General features: G+C 41.6%; 1 protein-coding gene across 8 annotated transcripts in view; it reads left to right on the top strand.

Moving 5' to 3' along the window:
- PTPRF (protein tyrosine phosphatase receptor type F) overlaps nt 1-22,662 on the top strand; it is a 480,822-nt gene that overhangs the window by 181,796 nt on the left and 276,364 nt on the right. For all 8 annotated transcript variants that reach the window (XM_035122098.3, XM_035122099.3, XM_035122095.3 and 5 more), the window contains one exon: nt 6,313-6,471. In XM_035122098.3, the coding sequence (XP_034977989.1) occupies nt 6,390-6,471 (82 nt within the window). In that variant the 5' untranslated portion in view covers nt 6,313-6,389. The remainder of the gene's footprint in view (nt 1-6,312; nt 6,472-22,662) is intronic.

Raw genomic sequence — 22,662 nt, 5'->3', positions numbered from 1 at the left:
TTTAGGCTCTACCGGCTGAGCTATCCCAGGAATGTCCAGCATACTGCTGCCGTCTGTAAATCCCCATGGAGAACTTGCCCCTTCTTTCAAAGAAGGAAGAAAAAGAAGCCACATCTCCTTTATATGCATGCACACACAGAGTTTTCAGTGGACTAAAGGATTGTGGGCTTTTGCAAGAAGCAACAGAAGAAGCTCAGTAGGTAATGTGGGGATGGAAAAGAGGAATAGTTTTTCTCTCTCTCCTCCTTGCAAAAACCCAGTGTGCAGCAAAGAAAAGCATTGTTTCGCTTTCTCAAGAAGAACATTTGCAGAAATTTCCAGAATTACTTTAGTGCTGCTGCCACCGCTCAGAAAAGCCCACTCGAGAGTTCTCAAAGAGCTCAAATGTGAAATAGCTGATCTTCTAACTTAACCCTCAGAGAACAGCCTCCATACTTGAGGATTGGAACGTAGAGTAGCCAAAATTGTGGACCCCAAGTCCTAGCATTCTGCAGGTGAAACCTGGGTGCATTTGTAGGTCTCCTGAGGACTTAAGCTCTTGAAAAGTATTTGAACGAGAATACTTCATGCGTTCTAATTAGGAGTTAAGTCCACATTGGGGGCGGGGGGGGGGGAGAGGCAGAAAGGAAGAGTGCAGTAACTCCACCACTTCCTCTAACTCACAGAAGGTAACAGGGCCTTCTGTACTTGTGGATGCTCCCCATACATTTTAGAACTTGGATTTTCCAGGATTTTAAAATGCGCGCGGAGCCTTCATAAGTACCTAAGGTTTCCCATTGCAGATAATCTCCCTTTATGAGGAGTTGGAAAGCGATCAGAATGGTGATGCAGGCAGAGCTAGTGTGCTTGTCCCCACTTCCCTCCCCCATGTGTTTACTTCACTCCTAATTACAATACACAAGGGGGAGTAGTGAGTATGAGGAAGGTATGTTTGTCATTTAAGAGCCATAACCGTTCATTCTAGAATTTAATCTCTGACTCCTCTCCGCTTACTTGTCCCTAGGCTATTAGGAATCAGCTTTAAGTTCTAGAGTACATCTTTTTATTGTCCCTCGGTTCCATTTTTCAGCTTTTAAACAGCAGCTCCTTGGCACTGCAGGAACAACCCTGCCGCAGTCTTGTCTTTCTCTGCTCATATACTCAGTAAGCATTCAGCACTCACATGGGGCAGAGGCTGTGGTATACATGCCCATATGGTAACATTGTAAACATGTATGGGGAGGAAACAGAAATTAAAAAAACAAAGCAGATGTGGAGTCCTCTCGCTTGTTACTTGTGTGAACTATAGGAGGGAAGCACAATCCAGAAATCCCTCTTGTTTTTGTGGAAAGAGTCCTGCAAACCAGGGCCCAGAAAATGAAAGAGAATCGTTATGCATACTTCAGTTCTTTCAAATGATGTAGACAACTATGATACACCTTGACAAACTGTAGCACAGAATTAGTTCTTTCACAGAAGATCCCTGACTTTGAATACAAACATTCTTTGGGATTTCAGTACTGTATCTGCTTAGTAATTTGTTGCTGTTATCTATATCACTGCAACATTTTTTGAGTGCGTTCAGATCAGGCAGAAGAAAATTTTGTATAGTGGGATGAGAGGAAAAATGGGAATTAAATCTAATAAAGCAGTCATAAGAGGCATCATTCATTGCTTTCACACGAGCTGATCATATATCATGTCAGGATCAAGGTGAGAGAGGCGGTTTTATGACATTTTAAAGGATTGTTTCATGAGAAAGCTGCTTCCCTCTGCTAGAGGTGTGGTTTTGTACCGATCAATCAGTAACCCCTGATGAGAGTTGAGCTGCTGGACTTATTCTAAATATTGTATGCATTTCATTTAAAGGCGGTGATATACAGACCACAGTTTCCTTATCTCTCAAATTAAAGGCATGAGAATGGACTTTGTATGAGAGGGTGTTCCCTGTAGTTGTTGGTGCCTAGAATGCAGTGCTGATGATGGGAAGGTTCAGATAACCAAGGGGATGAATGCTTTCTAGCCTAACTTCACAGTTGCTTAACAAGACTTTCTTCAGGAATTGTGCCAGGGAAAAAGTATTGCCTGCTGGGCAATAACCACTTTGAAAAGACAATCTCTACAGGAATAAATACTGTCTTTGAAGAGGACCTCAGAATCACAGATAGCCTGTCTTTCTCACAGTACTCTTCCCCAAGCTGGTCTTGCTGCATTTTGTGAATCCCACAAAATGTACAATAATTGCAGCCTTTATCCTAAGCTATCAAACAGATCAGGTGGAACTGGGCAAGGGTTTTTTTTTTGGGGGGGAGCACGTTTTAGGTGTCTCTTTTTTATATTAAAATAGTTTGTGTTTTAAATGTTCGTTCCAGTATTTCTGATCTCTATTAACACTGTGCCACACCTGCTTGCTTATATCTTATTGCCTTCTCAGAGTTGGTTACAGGGAAAACAGAAACTCTGTTACGACAGCTCCACTGGCTCCCGGTCCATTTCTGAGCACAGTTCAAAGTGTTGGTTACGACTTCCCAAGCCCTATAACGGCTATGTGAAGGGATCGTATATGAGCTTGGCCAGGCTTCAGATCTTATGGGGAGGCCTTTCTTTCAGTCCTGTCACCCTCACAGGCACATTTGGTGAGGACACAAAAGAGGGCCTTCTTGGTGGCTGCTCCCAGATTGTGGAACTCTCTTCCACAGGAGGCTAGACTAGCTCCCTCTCTGTTTTCTTTTCACAGACAAACAAATGCTCACTAGCTGGCTGTTGTGGCAGGATCTTCTGGGGGTGGGCATTGTACAGTGTGTGCATTTGTGTGCTTTTAAATGGATGTACTGGAAATGTTTCAGTGGTGGTGCCCCCCCCAAAAAAAATCACCTTTCATCCGAGGATCACATGGCAGTTTACAATATAAAAACACAAAATGGTCATATATTGTTTAATTAGCCAAAGGACTATAATTTTAATAGGGTTGTATTTAATTATGTAATTGTGTGTGTAGTGTGTGTGTGTGTGTGTGTGTGTGTGGCTTCCTTAAGAGACTTGCACCCAATTTACTGGAGTAGTAGCTGAGCTTTTTCAGCCTTCATTTCTGTTACTTTATATCACACTTCTTCATTTATCCATTTTAAAACAAGAGTATGGAAGGTTGCTGACTGACAGCATGTGCGATTAATACTTAGCGGGCAGTCTTGGGAGTGGCTGTCTGCTAACAGCAGAATTGAATGTAAATGGTATCTAATCTATACAATATACATAAGGGAAGAGAGAAATGACCAATTTTGAGATGCTGAATATATGGCCTTGGCAGTTTTCCAATCAAATACGATCTTGGAATAGATTATATGGTTACATTATTGTTGACAAGTTAATATACAAAGCAGGATATAGTGTGTGTGTGTGTGTGTGTGTGTGTGTGTGTGTGTGTGTGTGTGTGTGTGTGTATTGCCAGCACTGCAGTAACTCTGTTGGCATTGTTCTCTAATTATATCTTGATGAGCAACCTTTTCTGTCTCTTCCCCCCAGTATTGCCAAACTGTGTTCCCGTTATAGTGCCTCTGCACTGTGCAGTCGGTGTACATAGTCATAAGCTCATTAATTAAATGGCTATATTCTCATTTCCTTGTGCAATACACAGGCGGACTGGTATCTACTTTGGATAGTATACTTTGGATAGTATATTCTTATTGTTGCCTTTTGCACAGTTTCTCACATGGCCCACCATGTGTACCTTCCTGACATGGTCAAAGTTTTAATGATTAATAATTAAGAATAGCTAGTTAAACATATCCCTCAGGATCATTAGACAATGCTGCTTGCCTTCTCAGTAGAGGATATAAAAAGGAAAGTTTAGGGCTGGTTTCTTCCCTCAACACCAGGTTTCTCACATAGTGTGATGGACTTCATTGTTAGCCTCTAGTTTTCTCTGGGCATTATACTTACAGTTAAGGAATACACATGAGTGTACTAAAACATTGGTCTAACTGGTCCTGTACTAGGGGACACTAACCTGATAACCAGGAAAATGACGAGGAGGTAAAAAATGAAATGAGCAAGGTGGCAATGGCAGGGAGTTGGAGGATGTCCACATGCCAATTCCTTCCAGATTTGCCCCCTGTGAGATGACAAGCCTGTGTATACTTGGACATGATTGAGGACTAGAGGTACTGGGCAGTCCTATACTGACAGAGCCACACCACAGGCTTCATGTTGTTTTTCAGACTGGGGCAAGTTAATACCGGTACATGTGACCTTTCCTTTTATGCAAATAACACTATTCAACTTCTCACTTAGCTCTTCTATCAGCTACTGAAGTGTAGTGACTCACTTGTTTGGTTGTTTGAGGATATATTTTGGTCTTAATAATAATAATAATAATAATAATAATAATAATAATAATAATAATATATTTCTATCCTGCCCATCTGGCTGGGTTTCCCCAGCCACTCTTCAATTTAGAGATGCACATGAGGAATAGCTGCTGTCCTGCAAGGAGATTTCTTATTTTCTGCCTGAATTCCCAAACTCTGCATTTCTCTTTCACAGCATATCTCTTCTTTCACTTCCATTTTTGGTGAGATTATTTATTGTTTCTGAGTGCGGAAGAGGTGCTTGATACTTCTCCAATCCAGCCTTAGAATAATTTATCAAAAAGAAGCCAGAATTTCAAGCAAATTTGTGCATATTCGTTTATTTGTTTTATTTTCTAGTTTCATAGTAAATAGAATCCAGTACCCTGTCAGTTATCAGAAATTATGTCCTTAATGCAGCTATTCAGAAGAGTTAGCCATGACAGATGATAGAATTTTAGTGTTTAGAATTTTGCTTTTTCTGTAATCTTGAAAGTCGGAAGCAGAATGGCTCCTGCTTGACATTTCAAATGTTTTTGGAACATAACACACATAACACACCAATCCATACTTTATTACTACTTCAAAAAAAATCAGGTACAAGAAATACTGAAGTTAAGTGGCAAGATACAAATATGATATAGCTGACTACTGCACACAAGTGAGCGGCTTAATCTTTTCTTCCTTGCTGGGAAGCCTGATTTTTAACTATGACTGGAGAACACACTATTGGTGGTGCTAGATGCATGCTTTGTCTTTTAAGCTTCAGTGCTTTTTATTCCAAAGCTCAAAGTATAAGGTATGAATTGACTTGCAGATCCAGGAGTCAGATGATGCCCCAGAGAGTAAGAGGATGCAGAGGTTGAAACAGGAAGATAATTTGGCATATGGGGTAGGAAGCCAATTTAAGTAATAAGGATATTGATGTTGCATCTAAATGTGCAGGATTCACACATGGTTGGCAACATTTTCTGTTGATTTTATTTTATTTTTATTTCCCCCCTGTCCTATTCCAAGGGCACAATGCAAGTACCGGTAAAAACAACTTCATATTTACCAGAAGGACTCCTATCCTCATGTACTTGCAGTTGTAGCTGTGAAGGTTGGCCATGAAGAGAGAGAAATTATTCAAATGCTATCTTTATCTTATGTTAGATTTACTGGCAAGTGTCAGAATTTTCTGACGCATCCCACTGGTCTCCTAAAATGTTAAAGAGTTTGGGAAGAAATTATGATAGCCATTGGGTTTCTGAATATACCAACCACATAACTATAAAATCAAAGGTGAGAGAGATCCTCCAGCTCTTCACTCACAGTTTATGTGGCTTCAGTACTTCTTTTGAGAGCAGCCTGGAAGCAACCCATATTCTCGTCCAGCCTATCTCTTTTGCTCATTGAAGAGACATTCAGTAAAGGGGAGGATGGAAGGACAGGGTTCTGGTAGTGATCCCTCTGGTATCGGAACAAACCCTATATATTCATAATCTTCTGGTTCATTTATAGCATTTTTACATTTCCTCCCTAATCTTTTAAATTTTGGGTATGCTGATTGTGAAAGTTGTGCAGTGGGAAACTTCTACCAGCATCATGTTGGGTGCTGCCTTCAGTATTGGACTGGGAAAAGTATTTTCTTCTGAAAATGGAAGATCTCAGCTACATAAATAGCATTTTTAAAAAATGTATCCAGTTTCAAAATAGAATGACAGTTACTCAGAAAGATAAAACTTTAAACCCTCCCTTTTAAACAATTTCTGACATTGCATGTGGATAGTCTTTCCTTGTATGCAGCAAGGAGTATGTGATTTCCTTAGTATGAGTAATGCAAATCCAATAAATATGCAATCCAGATATCCATTATTAGTTTTCTAACATGATAAATGCAGTGATATAGAACAAGGTACATTCTCACTTGGGTAGGAAAAGTGCTTTTAAAATATGTTTAGATTTGCTTGGGGTCTGACTCATTTTATCTTTTTTTGGTTTGCAGGAATAAGTCTGCATCATTGACGCTGAATGTATTGACTGCTTGCCTTGGAGTAAAGGTGACTTTCTCCACTTTGGAATATGGTGCCTAACTTCAGCATCCCTGGGTTTTTTGTGCCAGCACTAGTTCTGTGCTGCTTGATGTCATCAACGGAGGCGGATAGTAAGTAGCACTCAGATGGGAATATTTTATGGCTGAGTAAATTTTCAGCAGATTTTATCTATCAAAAGTTGAACCAGAACTGACTGAAGCACGTTTATTTGTGACAGTGAAAAGGAAGGGCTGTGGGTCATTTAGTGTCAATTTGTTTCCAAAAATGTGTGATGCTTGCAAACAGGTCACAAAATGACTGCAGTATATTGAATCCGTTCATTGCTTTCCATTACCAAATTTTAGGTCATTCTGGATGAAAAGGAGAGGCAATACTTGATTTCTTAAAAGACCTAAGATCCTTATTTTTGTTTGAAAGCACCCACCCACCATTTTTAAAATCATTATTTTTTTCTTTGTCTTATGCCCTGTGGTATTGACTTGAACATTAAAGAAGTCTTCCATGTGTTATCTGTGATGTTATATAGTTCTGACATATTCTTTTTAGCTATCTTATTCACAAACTAATGAGTCATTTTGGTCCCTACTTACATGGAAAGTTTTCTTGGCCCTTTCTACATCTCTATGTTGTATACACTTAAGACCCATCAATTTAAATTGATGAGGAAGAGCTAAATACTTATTGTTGAAAGTAGGCTTGCTACTATGAATTTCTATTAGGGCATTTTTCATTTCCTGCTATTTCCCGATTTAATCTTTAAAATCTTGTGTGCCCCCCCCCCGCCTTTTGGATGACAATTATATACTGCACAAATGTGTTCAGTGAATGGGTCACAAGCTAATTCAGAACCCAAAATATATAAGTAAAGTCATTGTAGCTGCTGGGAAATATATGCTGAGGCAGCACCTGTTGTTAAGGGCTATCCGTCTCTGCTGCAATCTGTTGTTATTGCCACAGAATTGTAAATAGTAGGGCTGGAGTAAAATAGGGAGAGTGCTTTTTATGCAATCTTTTTTTCCATTGAAAAGTGTTCCCTTTGGTGAAGGTGCTCTGTTCAGTGCATTCAGAGTGAGAACAGGAAGTACGGTAATAGTTATTATTCATTGTATTGGCCTCATTCTGAATTGGCTGTGTGTCATTGTGATGCCATCTACCTCATCCAGTTGTCCTTAAGATGAAAAAAGTGCAGAAGCAGCTACTGAGGACAGCAAAGCAGGTACAAAACATAAGCTTATTTTTCGTTCGTTTTTGAAGGTGGTGGCGCACTTCCAATCGGAAAATACATTTAACGGGGATAGGAGGTGTGGGTGGGTGTCCGGTACAGTATGGTGCCTCAGAGATGGGATTAGTAAATGTTTATTTATATGATACCTCATCTGCACACAAAGCTTGTTACACAAAACATCATGCTAAAGCAATCAGAATAGTACTTGCTTCCCCTTCCCGCTCCCCTAGAATTAATCATGTGGTCTCCCTTCTAGAGAGAGAAATCCCTTGTGATTTTTCTCATTCCCGCCTAGGAGACTTTAAGTACATGCTGCGGACTTGCTGCCTGAAGGGGAGTGTGGGAAAAAACAGATGGGTGGGAGAGAGGGGCTCCTCCCCTCCCCACCTCCAAAGGCCAGTTGCCACGGCTGTTGTTTTCTGCATGGTTTAACTTTTTGCCAGTAATTAGCACTGCTGCATATTGATGGATTCATATTCTTTCTCACAGAGTTACAGGTACAGGCATTTTTTATTTATTTACGGTATTTATTCCAGTTCTTAACTTCTCCTTGAGCTGGAATAACTTGCTTAGTTAATTTTATACCATTCTGTTAAAAAGGTAAAGGTAAAGGGACCCCTGACCATTAGGTCCAGTCGTGACCGACTCTGGGGTTGCGCGTTCATCTCGCATTATTGGCCGAGGGAGCCGGCGTATAGCTTCCAGGTCATGTGGCCAGCATGACAAAGCCGCTTCTGGCAAACCAGAGCAGCACATGGAAACACCGTTTACCTTCCCGCTATAGCGGTTCCTATTTATCTACTTGCATTTTGATGTGCTTTTGAACTGCTAGGTTGGCAGGAGCTGGGACCAAGCAACGGGAGCTCACCCCGCCACAGGGATTCGAACCGCCGACCTTCTGATCAGCAAGCCCTAGGCTCAGTGGTTTAGCCCACAGCACCACCTGGGTCCCATTCTGTTAAGCAGAACCAGAAATGAGGCAATGAATGACCCGTGCGTCATCCATTTTGGTGTAGCGGCCACAGTATGTGATTATAGCAATTTTCTGTTCTCTGAAGCAGTAGTAGTAGTACTCCAAAAGGTTTGTAACGTTGATTAATTGAGGATCACATGAGGAAAACTTTGGATACCAATACTTCCTCACAAAGCCTCACAATGGCGTAACATGTCCTTCCTTAGAGTTATCTTATGAAGGGCTGCTTCACTGGTAAGAGATTTGCTTGGCAGTGATACATCTCTGCATGGGGGGCGGGGAGAACATTTTTTTGTATTATTTGGGATATAACAGTTAGTTTTACTTCAAAAAACACAGATAGGCACCACAGCACACTCTCATGATCTGTTTTCTGTGCAATAATGTACATAGTTTTTATTGTACAACAATTATTTCCATGTAGGGAAAAGATCACGTGTTAAGCAGCCCTGAGGCGTGTTGAGAAAACCGGAATCTTAAGGCCTCTTCTCTCTTCCTTGCACAGGATTACTTCCTGAGTGGGAAGGCAGTTTTTTTTGTCACTGCAGCCTGGATGACCTTGAGGCACACAGATTAACATAGGCTTTGTTGCATGTGATAGGTGGCTTGGTCTTGATGTGTGACTCTAAATTCCAATTTTTCCCTTATCCGTCCTCTCTGCTGCTCTTGATAACAAGGCGATACTGTTCAGAGCAAATTGGTCTGAATCACTGCATTAGGGGGACAGAATGGAAGTGCATCAGCTGCAATTGGCAGCACTGCTGAACATTGGCAATTTCATTTTTCCTTGCTGTCTGTGTGACAGGCAGGAATCAGAGCAATCAAATGCCCAGTTAAGTGCTGACGCTACCTGGAGATGGAAATTGTGTGTTTTACAGAAAAGACAAATCCTCTAAAACACCATGCAGTTGTGGCTGTCTGTTTTCTGCAGAAACAGAATATGTTGGTGAATAACAATACAGAACGGTTGTTCAGAAAAAAAAGGAAGCCTAGAAAAGGTCTGATCGGCAACTCATTTTATTTATTTATTTAATTTGGAGGCAGGCATTTGCCTTGTTTATGTGAAGGTATAATTTGCATACGCATGGACCCAGCCTACCTAATTTGCGCACAGGCATTCCCCTCTGCTTCTCTGAAATCACTGAGAAGTACCATAGGAGTGTCAAGGCCAATTAATATCCGCCAAGTGTTTTGAATGCCTCTGTTGTAAGGTGGTAGTACAGAATACAGCTATAAATGACCTAAGTCCCTGGGCTTTGTGAGAGAATTATGCCTATAAATGGAGCATAATTGATAATGCAGCAGGGTGTGCATGGATCACTTGTGCTGTGTGTATCTGAAAGCAGAGTTCTGCAAAAGCCCATAACCTAGGGTCTCCCACTCTCAAAATCTGTTTTGTTGTTACTGCAGCAGATTTTTACTGCTGCTGCTCTAGCGTCTTGATAATTAGGCAGCTGTGCACATAGTGAGACATTTCAGGGTGAAATAAAACAGATTGTTGGAGTGTCATTTAGTGGGACTGGCATAAGGAATAAATATGGACTCTCTGAAAATTAAGTTTTCAGGATAGTCTTGAAATATATGTATGTGACTCGGATATTTCAAAATGGAGGGGAGCTTGTGGATTGCCCTGCTGTAAAACCACCACCACCACCATCACAACAACAACCCACAACCACTGGGATTAGCCAGATTGCTCAGATATATTTGTTGAGATGGCATAAACATTGCTGGTCAAAATAGAGGGTGACACCTTTAGTGGTATATGTCTGATATGTGTTTAAAATATATATACACATGCTAATTTGATAAAACACTTCCAAATTTTCCTTCGCAGAGTATAGAATTTTATTTATTTATTTATTTAAGAAAATCGAATTTCCTCCGATCTGACTGTTTCTGTCAGGGTGACCCTAATTCCATTACAGCATTTTGGAAGCAATTCAGGATGATTGTTCTATACTTTCTCCCTCAGCTTCTTCGTGTTTGTCTTTTATGTGCCCTCTCTGCTTCCCCTTCTGTCAGCTCTTGACTGTGCAAGGGAAAATAGCTTTGCAGATTTCATTTAATGTTCATTTCAATTGTCAAGGAAAAGATGCTCTTTCCAGGCTTTTGGAATATATTGCTTACTAAAACCCCAAACACTGCAAATCTTTTTCTGAAAACCAGGAAATGAAAATCAATTCTTTCAGCAGAGGCCATTGAGGCTGTTGTGCGTTTCCCTCCTCTTTATTAGGCTTTGTGTCTGAGGTTCTGGGCAAGGCTTCCATTAGCTGGGGGCAGGTCTGGGTGACCCACCAGAGTTTCAGATAATCTCAAACAGAGTTTCAAATCCTTTGAAGAAGAAAAAAGCCACATCAGAAATGACCTGGCGTGATGGAGGAACAAAAGTGAAGCTTATATAAATGGAGGTGTGAACCAACATAGGATATGCTCAATTACCTGCACTTGACTTCTTGACATTTGGGAGGAACTGCATTTCTTTGGAGAAAGAGCATGGAAAGAGAGCAGTTCCGTCACTGCAGAATCTGGGGCTTATATGAATATCAATTGTATGTTTTCTTCTGATCTTGTTAATAATGGTTTGCAGAACATACAGCACATGTGTGTTTAATTTCAAAAAATTGAAAACCCCTAACAAATGGCAACATTTTGGGGATGTGGGTTGGAGGAATAGTGTCTCTTATTAGTGGGACACGGCTGTCTCTCTTACAGTTGCTGGAGCTTACGTGGCGCCTGCTTAAGGAGAGTAGACTTGCATCATAGGTGCCTGGCATCCCTCTATGGGGACTTTGTAAGTTTCAGATAGTTTAATAGTTTTAGGGGTCTTACACTGACAAATGGGCATTTGGCAAGGCATGCCATCCCTTTCTAATATTATTTTATTTTTGTTTTGTTACATTTATATCCTACTCTTCTTCCAAAGGAACATAGGGTGCCAAGTAGCAGGCCTTAGTCTACCGTGCTCCTTACTCACTGCCAACCCAGCAGTTCAGAAACATACCAGTGTGAGCACATAAATAGGTACCATTGCAATATATAGATATAGATATAATAAAAAATAAAATACATCATAGAGCAAGCTGAAAGAGTACTATATATATATATACAGTATATATGGCTTAACACAAGTAGAACCAGATGCTAGAGGATGCCAAAATACATTTGGTATCTACTTAGAATGAATCTAACCCTAATGGGGTCAGAAGTCATAGTTAGTATCCAAATCCCTTTATGCACAGATGATCACAACAGTCTTACTGGGGTCATTTAACCTGCTAACCTTTCCCCAAAGGAAAAATGTGGGTGTTCTTGGTTCTGTCATATGCACTAGTTGCTCAATGTTTAATGAGACCGTGAGTATGAAGATGCATCAATCTTGACTGATAGTTTATTGTTATCTTCCATTATTATTTATACGTAGCATTATCAGGATACATGACACCTCACAGAATGACAGAAACAAAAGACTTGGTCCTGACCTCTGCATCTTAACATTTGAACTTAGTGGTGGAAGGCGGTAAGGAGAAGCACAGAGCAAATAAGGGCTGATATCAAGCAGATGCAGTTTCTTTGGGTTTAATGTGCATTTTTATTCCTTTTCTTTTTTAAAAAAAATTATCATTACTTCTTACACCTGTTCCTGTGAAGATTGCAACCTGGGGTACTGTAATCACTGCTCTTGGTGTAGCTTCAGACTGTGAGCAGCATTTACTCATGATATGTTAATATAATGAACCTGGAAAGAGGAGATGTCATCCTACAACATATGCATATGGACTATTGCCCCTAAATAATTATTCTTATCCTATTGCCTGTTATAGAAGGAAGCCCCTCTTCAGCAGGCCTTAGTAACTTCCAGAGTGGTAGCTGTGTTTTTCTGTTGCAGCAAAATCTAAACTTTCGTGCACCACAGTCTGCAATGTGAAAGCTCTGAATTACAATACATGAAGAGGTTCAGTGCTGTTGCCTGAGGACGCAACTGAGACAAAGCATTTTTGGCACATAATGTGTGTTGATCAGCTTCCCAACACCAGGATATTTAACAGAAACTGGTTTGTGAATGACTATGGTTAATTATATAATTATCGCTCTCTATATTTCCCCCTGTATTTCATTTCCCCCTCACTTCATTCTTTACAATCCCCTTCCCACAAAGGCTGTGCATATGTACCTGCTTCTCAGGGTAACAATTCATGCAACTGGCAAAGTGGACTGTAACCCACCAAAGCCTAAAAATAAGTTTGTTTGTTTGTTTTAAAAGTACTACAAGACTCCTTGTTCATATTGTTTAGTGACACGAAGGATATATGTTTTGTGCATCTCAATGATTGCGTTGGCTGGATTCACATAATATCCAGAATTGATTTATTACGTGATTGTGAAAAACATTGTTGCTTGCATTGTTTTTAATATATTATGTTGGTGTTTACATTGCAAAACTACTGCCTGTTTTCCTGGATAAGCTTGTCTTGGGGATTTGCATGTGTTAATTACTGATGTGCTTGTGCATCACATGAAAATCCTGCCTATTGTAATTAATATTTGCTCAGATATTCTTGGTCTATCAGTATGGACAGAGAGATCAAAGAGAAGCCAATCTTCTATAAGCTTAGATTTACTAGATGTAAATTCATAAGGGATTGGGTGTGGGGATTGAGGAATGTCTCCACTAGATCTATTTTTCTCATTTTGCTTTCTGCTTTGTAGTTAGATTCCTATTTATTTATTAGTATTTCAGATTGCTATTCTAGTCTATTTGTCTTAGAGAGAAATAAATGTATATTTTAAAAGCAGAATTAGGATAATCACATTCCTTAGAATCAGATCAACCAGACTGTTGCAGTTTGATATAGATAGCAATATAATCTTTCTTGCTTGTCTCTGTTTTCCCCCCATATGTAGTGAAGATTATCCAAATGAAACCTGTTGCTGCTCAGAAGTATAAAGAACTGAGGGTTGGGACCATAAGCTAAAGGGGTTAACCATACAGTAGCCAATCATATGACTCTACTGTAAGACAACACAGCATGGTGCTTAAAAGCAAATTTTAAGCTGGTGAAAAGCACATAGTGGAATTTCTTGGAATCAGAGGTGTAGTGTTAAGACTACCTTGTTTCCAAATAATACTACTACTTCAGGTTGGGGTTTTTTTTAAGCCAACTGAGGTAGCAAGTAGTTATAGTGTGATGGGCATGGCTGTGAATTAAGTTAATAGAATATTGACATTGCTAATACTCTGCTCAGTTCATAGCTCTTGCTGATGGAAACATAAACGTCTCCTCTTGAACCCACTTGGGGAATCTACAGTGTAAGGCTTTTGAACAAATTTAGAATGACTGCAATCTGTGTAATAAGAGCAAATATTGGGATTTTAAATGAATAACATCACTGGGGAAGCAGGCAGTATGGTATTTAAATAATATTCCATAGCTTTTAATGCCCTGGAAATTTGCAAAAACAAGTTACAATTTAAAATGTTGATGATGATGATGATGATGATGATACGTTGCAGCAAAAGGAGAAAATGCTGCTGGTGAAGAATTTGTGTATACAGTACTGTATAAAGCATTGCTGACATACTGAGTATCATACATAGCACCAGAGAGTCTAGTGTTCTTGCAATTTGATCCTTGAAAAACCTTATACATTGTCACACCTTCCTTTTCATTTACCAATAATCTATAGTCAGCATTATTATACTTTACCCTGTCTCTCTCTCTCTCTCTCTCTCTCTCTCTCTCTCTCTCTCTCTCCCCTCCCCCCAAATATTTAAAGATGGCTTTTCAGTTCCAGATGGTATGTAAGAATTTGTGTTTTTTATTCTCAGTAAGTCTGTCTAATTAGGAGGATGCGGACATTCTCACGCCGTCTGAATTTGATTACAGTAGGGATTATGAGAGAAAGCGAGAGCTAGAGCAGTAGTTCTCAAAAGGGTGTGGCAAGAGAGGATGGCAAGTGTGGTGCGAAGTTTTAAGGACAATCCAAAAAACATTTAATCATTCCAGTGTAATATATTATATTCTAGTATTAAAATCAATTGCAGAATATGGATAGATATATTTTCAAAAGCAAGCACTGCTAGGAGTTTGAGAACCACTGATGTAGGGTGTAAGGCAACCTGAAGTAAGATGCAGAAAATCCCATGCAAACCTGAGTCTGAGGCTGCAATTCTAAGCACACTTGTGACAAAAAATAAACCTACTAGCAGAACTGGAGCCTGGTATTTTGGTACCCAGGGCAAAAAAACCTGAAATGCACTCATAAGCCAACGCCATATTTTATTATTTAAAAATGATCAACAGTTGTAATAAATTGGTAAAGCAACAAGTACATATCATTTACTTGTTTTTTCCAGTTGTGGTAAAATTACAATAGCAATTTGATCAGAAATGATAGATAGATAGATAGATGATAGATAGATAGATACCGTGTTTCCCCTTTTTTAAGTCGTAGTCATAATATAAGCCATGGGAGGATTTTTAAGATTTTTAAAATTTAAGACATACCCCGAAAATAAGACATAGGTCTACCTGCAGGCGTCCAGCAGCGAAGGTGGGAACGGGGCCCGAGGACGCCTCTGGCCAAAAATTAAGGGGGGTGTCAGGGAGTTCAATTTGGGGGGCGGAGTTGGAGGGAGGGAGACGCCGCTGACCGGGCTCGTTGCCTTTTTCTTTTCACGTCATTTTTTCCTGTAAAATGCCCGCAAGCCGGCTAAGCAGGAAAGAAAGGGGAGACGACTCGCGCGTTTTCTCTCCCCGCCGACACCTTTTCCCTCTTTCTCCCCCCCCCCAACCACCACCCTGAGAAGCTTCCTCGATCCGGTGCTGGGCGCCGACCCGGCAGGCCGCTTCCTTGATCCGGCGACCTGCCGGGTCGGCGCTGATCAGTGCTGCGTGGAGCACCAGATCGAGGAGCCGGTCTGCAGAGTCAGCGCCCAGCAGCGCCGCACGGAGCATCGCCTCCTCAATCCAGCACGGTGTTGCTGGGCGCTGACTCTGCAGACCGGCTCCGTGATCCGGTGCTCCGCGCAGAGGGGTGTTTGGCGGCGGCAGCAGCCGCGCCGCCAGAACGTTGTGGGCTGCATGGCCCAAGGTGCCAGAGCGGCAATGGGGTGATTGGCGGCGGCGGGAGCCGCAGCGCCGGAACGTTGTGGGCTGCATGGCCCGAGGTGCCAGAGCGGCAATGGGGTGATTGGCGGCGGCGGGAGCCGCGCCGCCGGAACGTTGTGGGCTGCATGGCCCGAGGCAGAGCAGCGGCCGGAGGTGACGGCCCGCTGCAGCGTAGGTGACGGCCCGCTGTTTCTCTGGGTTAGGGTTAGGGTCGGATCGGGCAAAACGTGGCGCGCAGCGCAGGCGCGGGATAAGGGGCGCGATCCAGCCTCAGCAGCCCTAGCGACGGCGAGGGGGGCGTTGCGAGCTTGCCGCTGGGTGAAGCAGCCCCACCCCACCCCCTTCAGAGTCTCTGGAGCCAGATCCCTCGGCACGATCACTTCCCGCCCCCACTGCTTAAGAGCAGCTGCCGGTGGAGCGCAGGGAGCCTGGAGGGGTGGCGAGGAGGGCAACCTGTCCATCTGCCCGCACCCCTCTCTTAACTGTTGTATGGTAACTTGGCAAAGAGGTTTCCCACCTCATCGTCCCTGCAGGCAGGCTGCCACTTTAGAGGGGAGGAGGGCAAGGGAGGGGGGAGTTCATTAATGTTTGGAGAGTCAGCTCGGGAAGGGGACAAAGGGAAGGCTTTAAAAGCGTTGCGAATGGGGAGATATTCCATTTTTTCCAGCAAGGTGTCCCAATGCAACGGCTTGAGTATCTCCTCTTTTACGATGCAATCTGCGCCAGCTTTCGCAACCGATAGGGCTCCAGCGCCGGCGCCCAGAGCGGATCTATCCCTAGACAGTTCTTCCTTCACAAAACCCAAGTCTTGTAGCGCCGTAAAAAAAAAAAGACACCCCCTGAAAATAAGACACCGTGTTTTTTTTTGAGGGAAAAAAGTTATAAGACGGTGTCTTAAAAAAGGGGAAACACGGTAGATAGATAGAGTAGATATAGATATAGTAATGTTCATCACATCAGTAGATAAATTGTAAATAAAATGTAGCTATTGAATAACATCGGCTGGTATGCAACTAATTCGAGGTTGTGTTTTGGCATGCTAGGCATTATAATTTCGCTCTCTTCTGCTGCCCCAACCGAGCCAATTGTGGGGGAAGCAGACAGGATAAAGTTCTGTTACCAGGCCTGGGCAATGTATTTTGGCACCTGAGGAAAACCCCCAAAATGGCACCCCTCTCCCCGCTAGGAGAGAAGCAGTGAGTGAAGATCTGTGTCAAACAAGGGGAGAATAAATATGTACATGAGGATCTGCTGCCCCTGTGGATCCTTGTGCCTGTGGTGGTTGCCTCATGGGTGAGTCAACCCTGTCTGTCACATGTGAGAGACCTTGCACAAAGCTTCCACTAATGACACTCATTAGTTGAATCCTATGCACTTTGTACATTTTTATACACACGCACACACATACACCATTAATCATGATTTAGGTGCCACCTTGAATCAGGCACCCAGGGCAAGAACTCTGTTTCCCCCCACCCCAGTTCCAGCCCTACACACTAGATTTATTTCTGAGTAAACATACACATGCATATGATTACATTGCGATCCCACTTGGCCTCTCCAAGATTGCAGGGCCAAAGAAGACATTGCTTTGAATCCCGACAAGATGTGTTCTAGCAAGAATAATTTTTCACAAAGCTCACTCTTGATATCTCTTACATAATAAATCCAATAAATCATTGGTTTTAATTTTGCTAGAACCATCCATTCACTGTCAAGCTTGTCTTTTGTCCATTCTCAAACTCTTAATAATGCCCTTATCTCTCTCTGATAAACTATTGACAGTGTTTTCTATCACTATTACTATTTCATTACAATGCATTTTTCTGCCGTATTCACAAATTGGCTTGCTTCTTTGATTCTGCATCTGTAGAGAGTAACTGAATGATGGGATACTTACAAGGTATTTCCTTTTTACTGGAAACGGCAAACTTTATTCTTTCTGTTGGTTGGAACTTGCAAATTCTGAGTTATATGTTTGGCATGGATGAATATATTGTCTCTTGCTAAATTATTGACTAATGTTCCTTGCAATGACTGCAATATGTGCAGGGAGGAGAGATTACTATAGAACCTGCACCACCACTAGCATGTATGGACGAAATCTTGTTTTTTTGTATGAAGTTTACTAACTGGTAGTATAATAGCCTAGCAGTATCATAAATGGTGTGTATTGATTGCTGTCTTTCAGAAAACCACTACTAAGGTACATCTGCTTTGTTCATATAGCATTTTTATTCTTACATTCTAGCAGTTGCCTTTAGAACAACAAAGCTTGCGGTAGAATAGTACACTTTCTACATACCTCACCGTTGAGATTAGGGGTAAAAATTTCACTTTAGCACTCTTTTTAGCCTACAAGTGAGTATTATGATGGCATTCTACAGGTTTCGATGGTGCTCCCATCCATTTCTGAGAATGTTCTGCAAAGAGCTATGGGTTTTGCTCTGAAATCCCTCCGGACCCTACTCTGAAGGAAGTACATCAGAAATATATGTTCGTAAAAAATAAAATCAAGTGAACAGTCAGCTTCATTGGCAGTAGAAGTTCTCAGAACATGCAAATCATTTCAGCTGTCAAGGAATATTTCAGATGCTTTCAGTTTAAACAGCATTTTAAGGAAATAGAGTGAAAACACCTTCTCACAATTGTCATCTGGTCTGAATGTCAAAAAGGACGTGGACATCTTTGAAAACATCCATCTAAGAAAAAAATTGACCCCATAGAAAAATGGGGGGGGAGCCATAATAGTGAGGGTTTTTTTACCTGAGGAAGTACAGTTTGGTCAGGATAAAAACAGTTGTTGGCAGATCCTATGCCCTTGGGGTTGGGGGGGGGGGTTATTGGGTTGTTGTTTTTATTTTGTTTATGTATTTTTTGGTTTTATATTTTGATTTTATTCTTTGAACCACCCTGAGACCAGGTATTGGGTAACATATGGTACTGTATATATTCAATTTATTATTATTATGATTAATCCTGAGAATAATTCAAAATCCTTAACCCTGATTAAAAGCCCTTCAATTAGTGACCCGGGGGTAATTCTGATGGTTGAGATGTCTGGTGGATTTTCTATCACATTGGGGTAGTAATTGAAATATTTTGAGCATCTTGCATAGTGTGAATTTCTGCAGCCAAACTTCCTGACCTTAGTGTAAGTTAGGGCATTTGTGACAATCAAATAACAATCTGCACTGCATGTAGACATTTAGCTCCTACAAGCCATTCATTAGCTGTTGGCCTTCTCCATAACACACATTGAGCTTTTGGCAAAGACATGGTTGGTCACCAATAGTAATGCTGGAGAAATCTCAAAAGGGATTAATGATTTTTAGTTGCAGCTGCTGCCACATTCTGATCCCTTCATTAGTCAGCTTGGAATCAGACTTTAAGCAGCTTTACATAGATACACCAGTTTTGTTCTGTGAAAGAATTGTGGGCTTTCTGGTTCTTGACTCGAGAATGTTTGCTATCTCTGGATTTTCCATATGTGTATCCACGAAACAAAATGTGCTTGTCTTGTATCATCCTTTATCTTGTGAGGAAAATAAGTTAAATACCTGCAGTCCCCCCCCCCCCCCACACACACACACCGTTGACTTTCAGTAGTCTTGCGGAGCTGAAACACTGATTCCAAAGCATCCAATGAATGTCTTATGTTAATTAGTTCACTGCTGTATTAAGATATCTAACATGGAACTGTGTCTAGTCCTTTTCTGTCAGCCATTATGATTTGCTGCGTAACCTGTAGCCCTCCATTTGCATCTAGACAAAAGAGTAGTACCACCAGAAGTGGGTACAAGGCTGTCAAGTGGCTGCATCCCACCCACATTTCTGGAGTAAGCCCAGCCCAAGATAGGTGACTATATCTCATTGCAGTTTACTGTGTAGGCAGAACTGCAGTCCAGGAATTTGCTCACACAAATACGTAGCCATCTTCAAATTGCTCAAGAGCTGTCACATGGAGGATAGAGGAAGCTTGTTTTCTCCTGCTCTGGAGGCTAGGACCCAAACCAAAGGATTCAAGGTACAAGAACTCTGACTAAACATTAGAAAGAACTTTCTGATAGTAAGAGCTGTTCCACAGTGGAAAGACTCCGACAAGAGGTGGGAGGTTTTTAAGCAGAAGTGGATGGCCACCTGTCATGTATGATCAGCTGAGATTCCTGCATTGCAGGGAGTTGAACTAGATGACCCTCAGAGTCCCTTCCAGCTCTACAATGTTATGTTTCTATGATTCTTAAGTGTTCAGGTCAGAGCTGTAGGCTGTAAAGGTATACCACCTAGGCAGCTAGTTAACAGGGGTGTTGTACCCTTGTACCCTAGGAGCTGATGTGACCAAGTGCTTTTCCAAACACGTGCTGGGCATGCTTGGGATAAATCTTTCTTCCTAGGCCCAAATGTCCTCTGTGACTCAGAAGTGCCCTTTACCAGCTTTGTCTGGTTTGACAGCTGTGACTGTTCCTGGACTTGGATAGGCTGACCACTGTAGTCCACGCACTGGTAACCTTGGGGCTGCCCTTGTGTTTGGTTCACAAGCTCCAGCTGGTGAAAATGCAGTGGCCAAACTGTTGGTTGAACAAAAGTCCAGAGTAGCTAAGTCACTGACATCATCTACAAGCGTATCTTTGATTTCCTCAGCTGGCAAAGCTTATTTGATAACAAGAAGAAACCGAGGCTTCAAAATTGTTTTCTCCTTGCCAGTCCTGGGTAAGGGAAGGGTAATGATGGCAATGCACCATGTGGAGATGAGGAAGAAGAGGCGGCAAGAGTAGAAGTGGTATAGCTATAAGAAAGTTTTGCAACCCTTTAGAAAATTTATTGCCACAGCTTCAGCAATACACATGCAGAATTGACCTGGGCAGATATTTTAAAAGAATGTTGTTGTGTTACTGTGCTGTCCTAAACACAGAATATTTGTTTCTGCCTAATGAAGATTAGTTAGATTTCAGAGGTATGGCTTGTAACACACTGCATATTCAGAATGTGCTGGATTTTCTTGCTAAACGCTTATAATGAAGATTAAAGGGAAACTGTACCGCACTGTATAGCTAGCTAACTTGACTATTATAATGAAGTGATTTGTATTACTATGTTTTGAATGACACAAATCTATTCACAAGTTGAAAACTGCAAATCTGTTGTATAGGATTATGCTGCTGAAATGTAGTACAAACTACACTGCAGCTTACTATCCTAGTGGTGCAGCAATAAAATTAATCACACATTTGCAAAGCTAAGCAGGGGCTGGTATGGTTTCAAATTGGATGGGGAACCACATGTTGAGATTCCTCCATTTCAGGGGGTTGGACTAGATGACCCTTAGGATCCCTTCCAACTCTACAGGAATAAGGACCCAATGGCCCTCCAGAGGTTGCTGAACTGACAACCCACATCAGCCTCAGCCAGCATGGTCATCCCAATGTTCAGGGATGATGGGAATTGTAGTCCAATGATATCTGGAGTGCCACAGTTTCTCCACCCCTCATTTAGTTAGCAATTCTGTATTATACAGAGCATAGACATGCTACAGTGATCGTTACTGAGTGCCACAGAACACACTTCTTAGGTTTCTGTGGCCACAGGAGAGAGAAGCAGAGACAAGAGACAAAGACATATATGGATACAGTTTGAATGATTCTATTATAATTCACATGCTGGGAGGGAAGAGTGAATTCTGATTTATAACCGTTTCCTGTCTTATGTCCTTTTACAGTTGCTTTAGTCAGCAGATTCCTTGATGTGGGGAGTACACAGTGGTGTGTGTTTGTGTCTGTGTGTCTCTGTGTAACAGGAGGTGCCACACACCATGTCCCTGCTTAGGGGTTGGTGTTTTTTTTAAGAGCTCTAGTTTAAATCAAGATACATTTTGATGATCTCTTTCATGTGTGAGAAGACTAAGGCTGGCACCAGTACGATGCTAATTTAACAAGAGGGAAATTGCTGGTGCCACAATGGTATAAAATTGTATTAATGCAATGAACTAAACTTCTTTGTCATTTGAGTGGCACCAAACACATCACTTTTGTCAGGTGTTGCAACTGGAAATCATAGTGATATAACTGTTGCAGCCATGCTGGTGTTGGCCTGAAATATTTTGTAGAGCTTTGTCAAAAGAAAATATCTGTAGAGAAAGGGACCCCTTCCTTGCCCCACTGCTGCCCCACTGCTTTATTTTCAAGGAGTAGTTTCTGCCACTACTCCCTTTTGTTGCTCACTTGCAGCCCCAGAAAAGCAGAAAACGGGGGCTGTTCAATTAATGATTCAACTTGGGAATCATTGACCAGTGCCCTTTGAGCCTCCAGCCAATCCCTCTTAATTTATGCAAAACATAAAGCCAACTCTCCAGCCTTCTGCCTCTCTCCATGAATAGAGCAAATATCTGACTTTACCAGCTCTAGTCTTAGACTGCTAATAGGACGAAACCCAAAGTGATGAAGGCACATGAGGATTCCCAAATCCTGAGATTGGCAAATGCACATGGACTCCACTAGTCCAGTTGTGAAACTTTATTAAGAATACTGGCAAGAGAGCAATAAGGTCCAGCAGAAATTTGAAAAGCAAAAAACAAACAAACAAACAAAACGCCAATGACTCCAATACCAGACCACTTTTATCCTAATTACTAACAACATAATGATCTCAGTCCACTTAAGAGTAGGTAGTAAGGATAATCAGCTTCCTGGTACGTAGTATGGAAGATGTGAAATAGGCACTGTGTGATAAAGGGAGGGGACAAAGCTGCAAAGGCCATTCCAACCTTCTCTCTCCTTGAAGGGTGTGGCCCCCGGGCTCTTTCTGACCAAAGGAGAGCCACAGTCAGTTTGCCAGGTGTGTCACATTTCTCCAACCAGCACCTCAAGGCACTCATTCAAGAGTTTTGAATACTTGGCGGAGATACCAGAGATACATGACAACTTGATTTACAGGAAGTGGTGGGAGGCCTTTGTCACAGCATCTACTTCCTGCAACTGGGCTGTAGGGAATTAAG

Source organism: Zootoca vivipara, chromosome 7, assembly GCF_965207765.1.
Source record: "Zootoca vivipara chromosome 7, rZooViv2.hap1.1, whole genome shotgun sequence".
NCBI lineage: Eukaryota > Metazoa > Chordata > Lepidosauria > Squamata > Lacertidae > Zootoca > Zootoca vivipara.
This window is presented reverse-complemented; position numbering and strand designations above follow the sequence as displayed.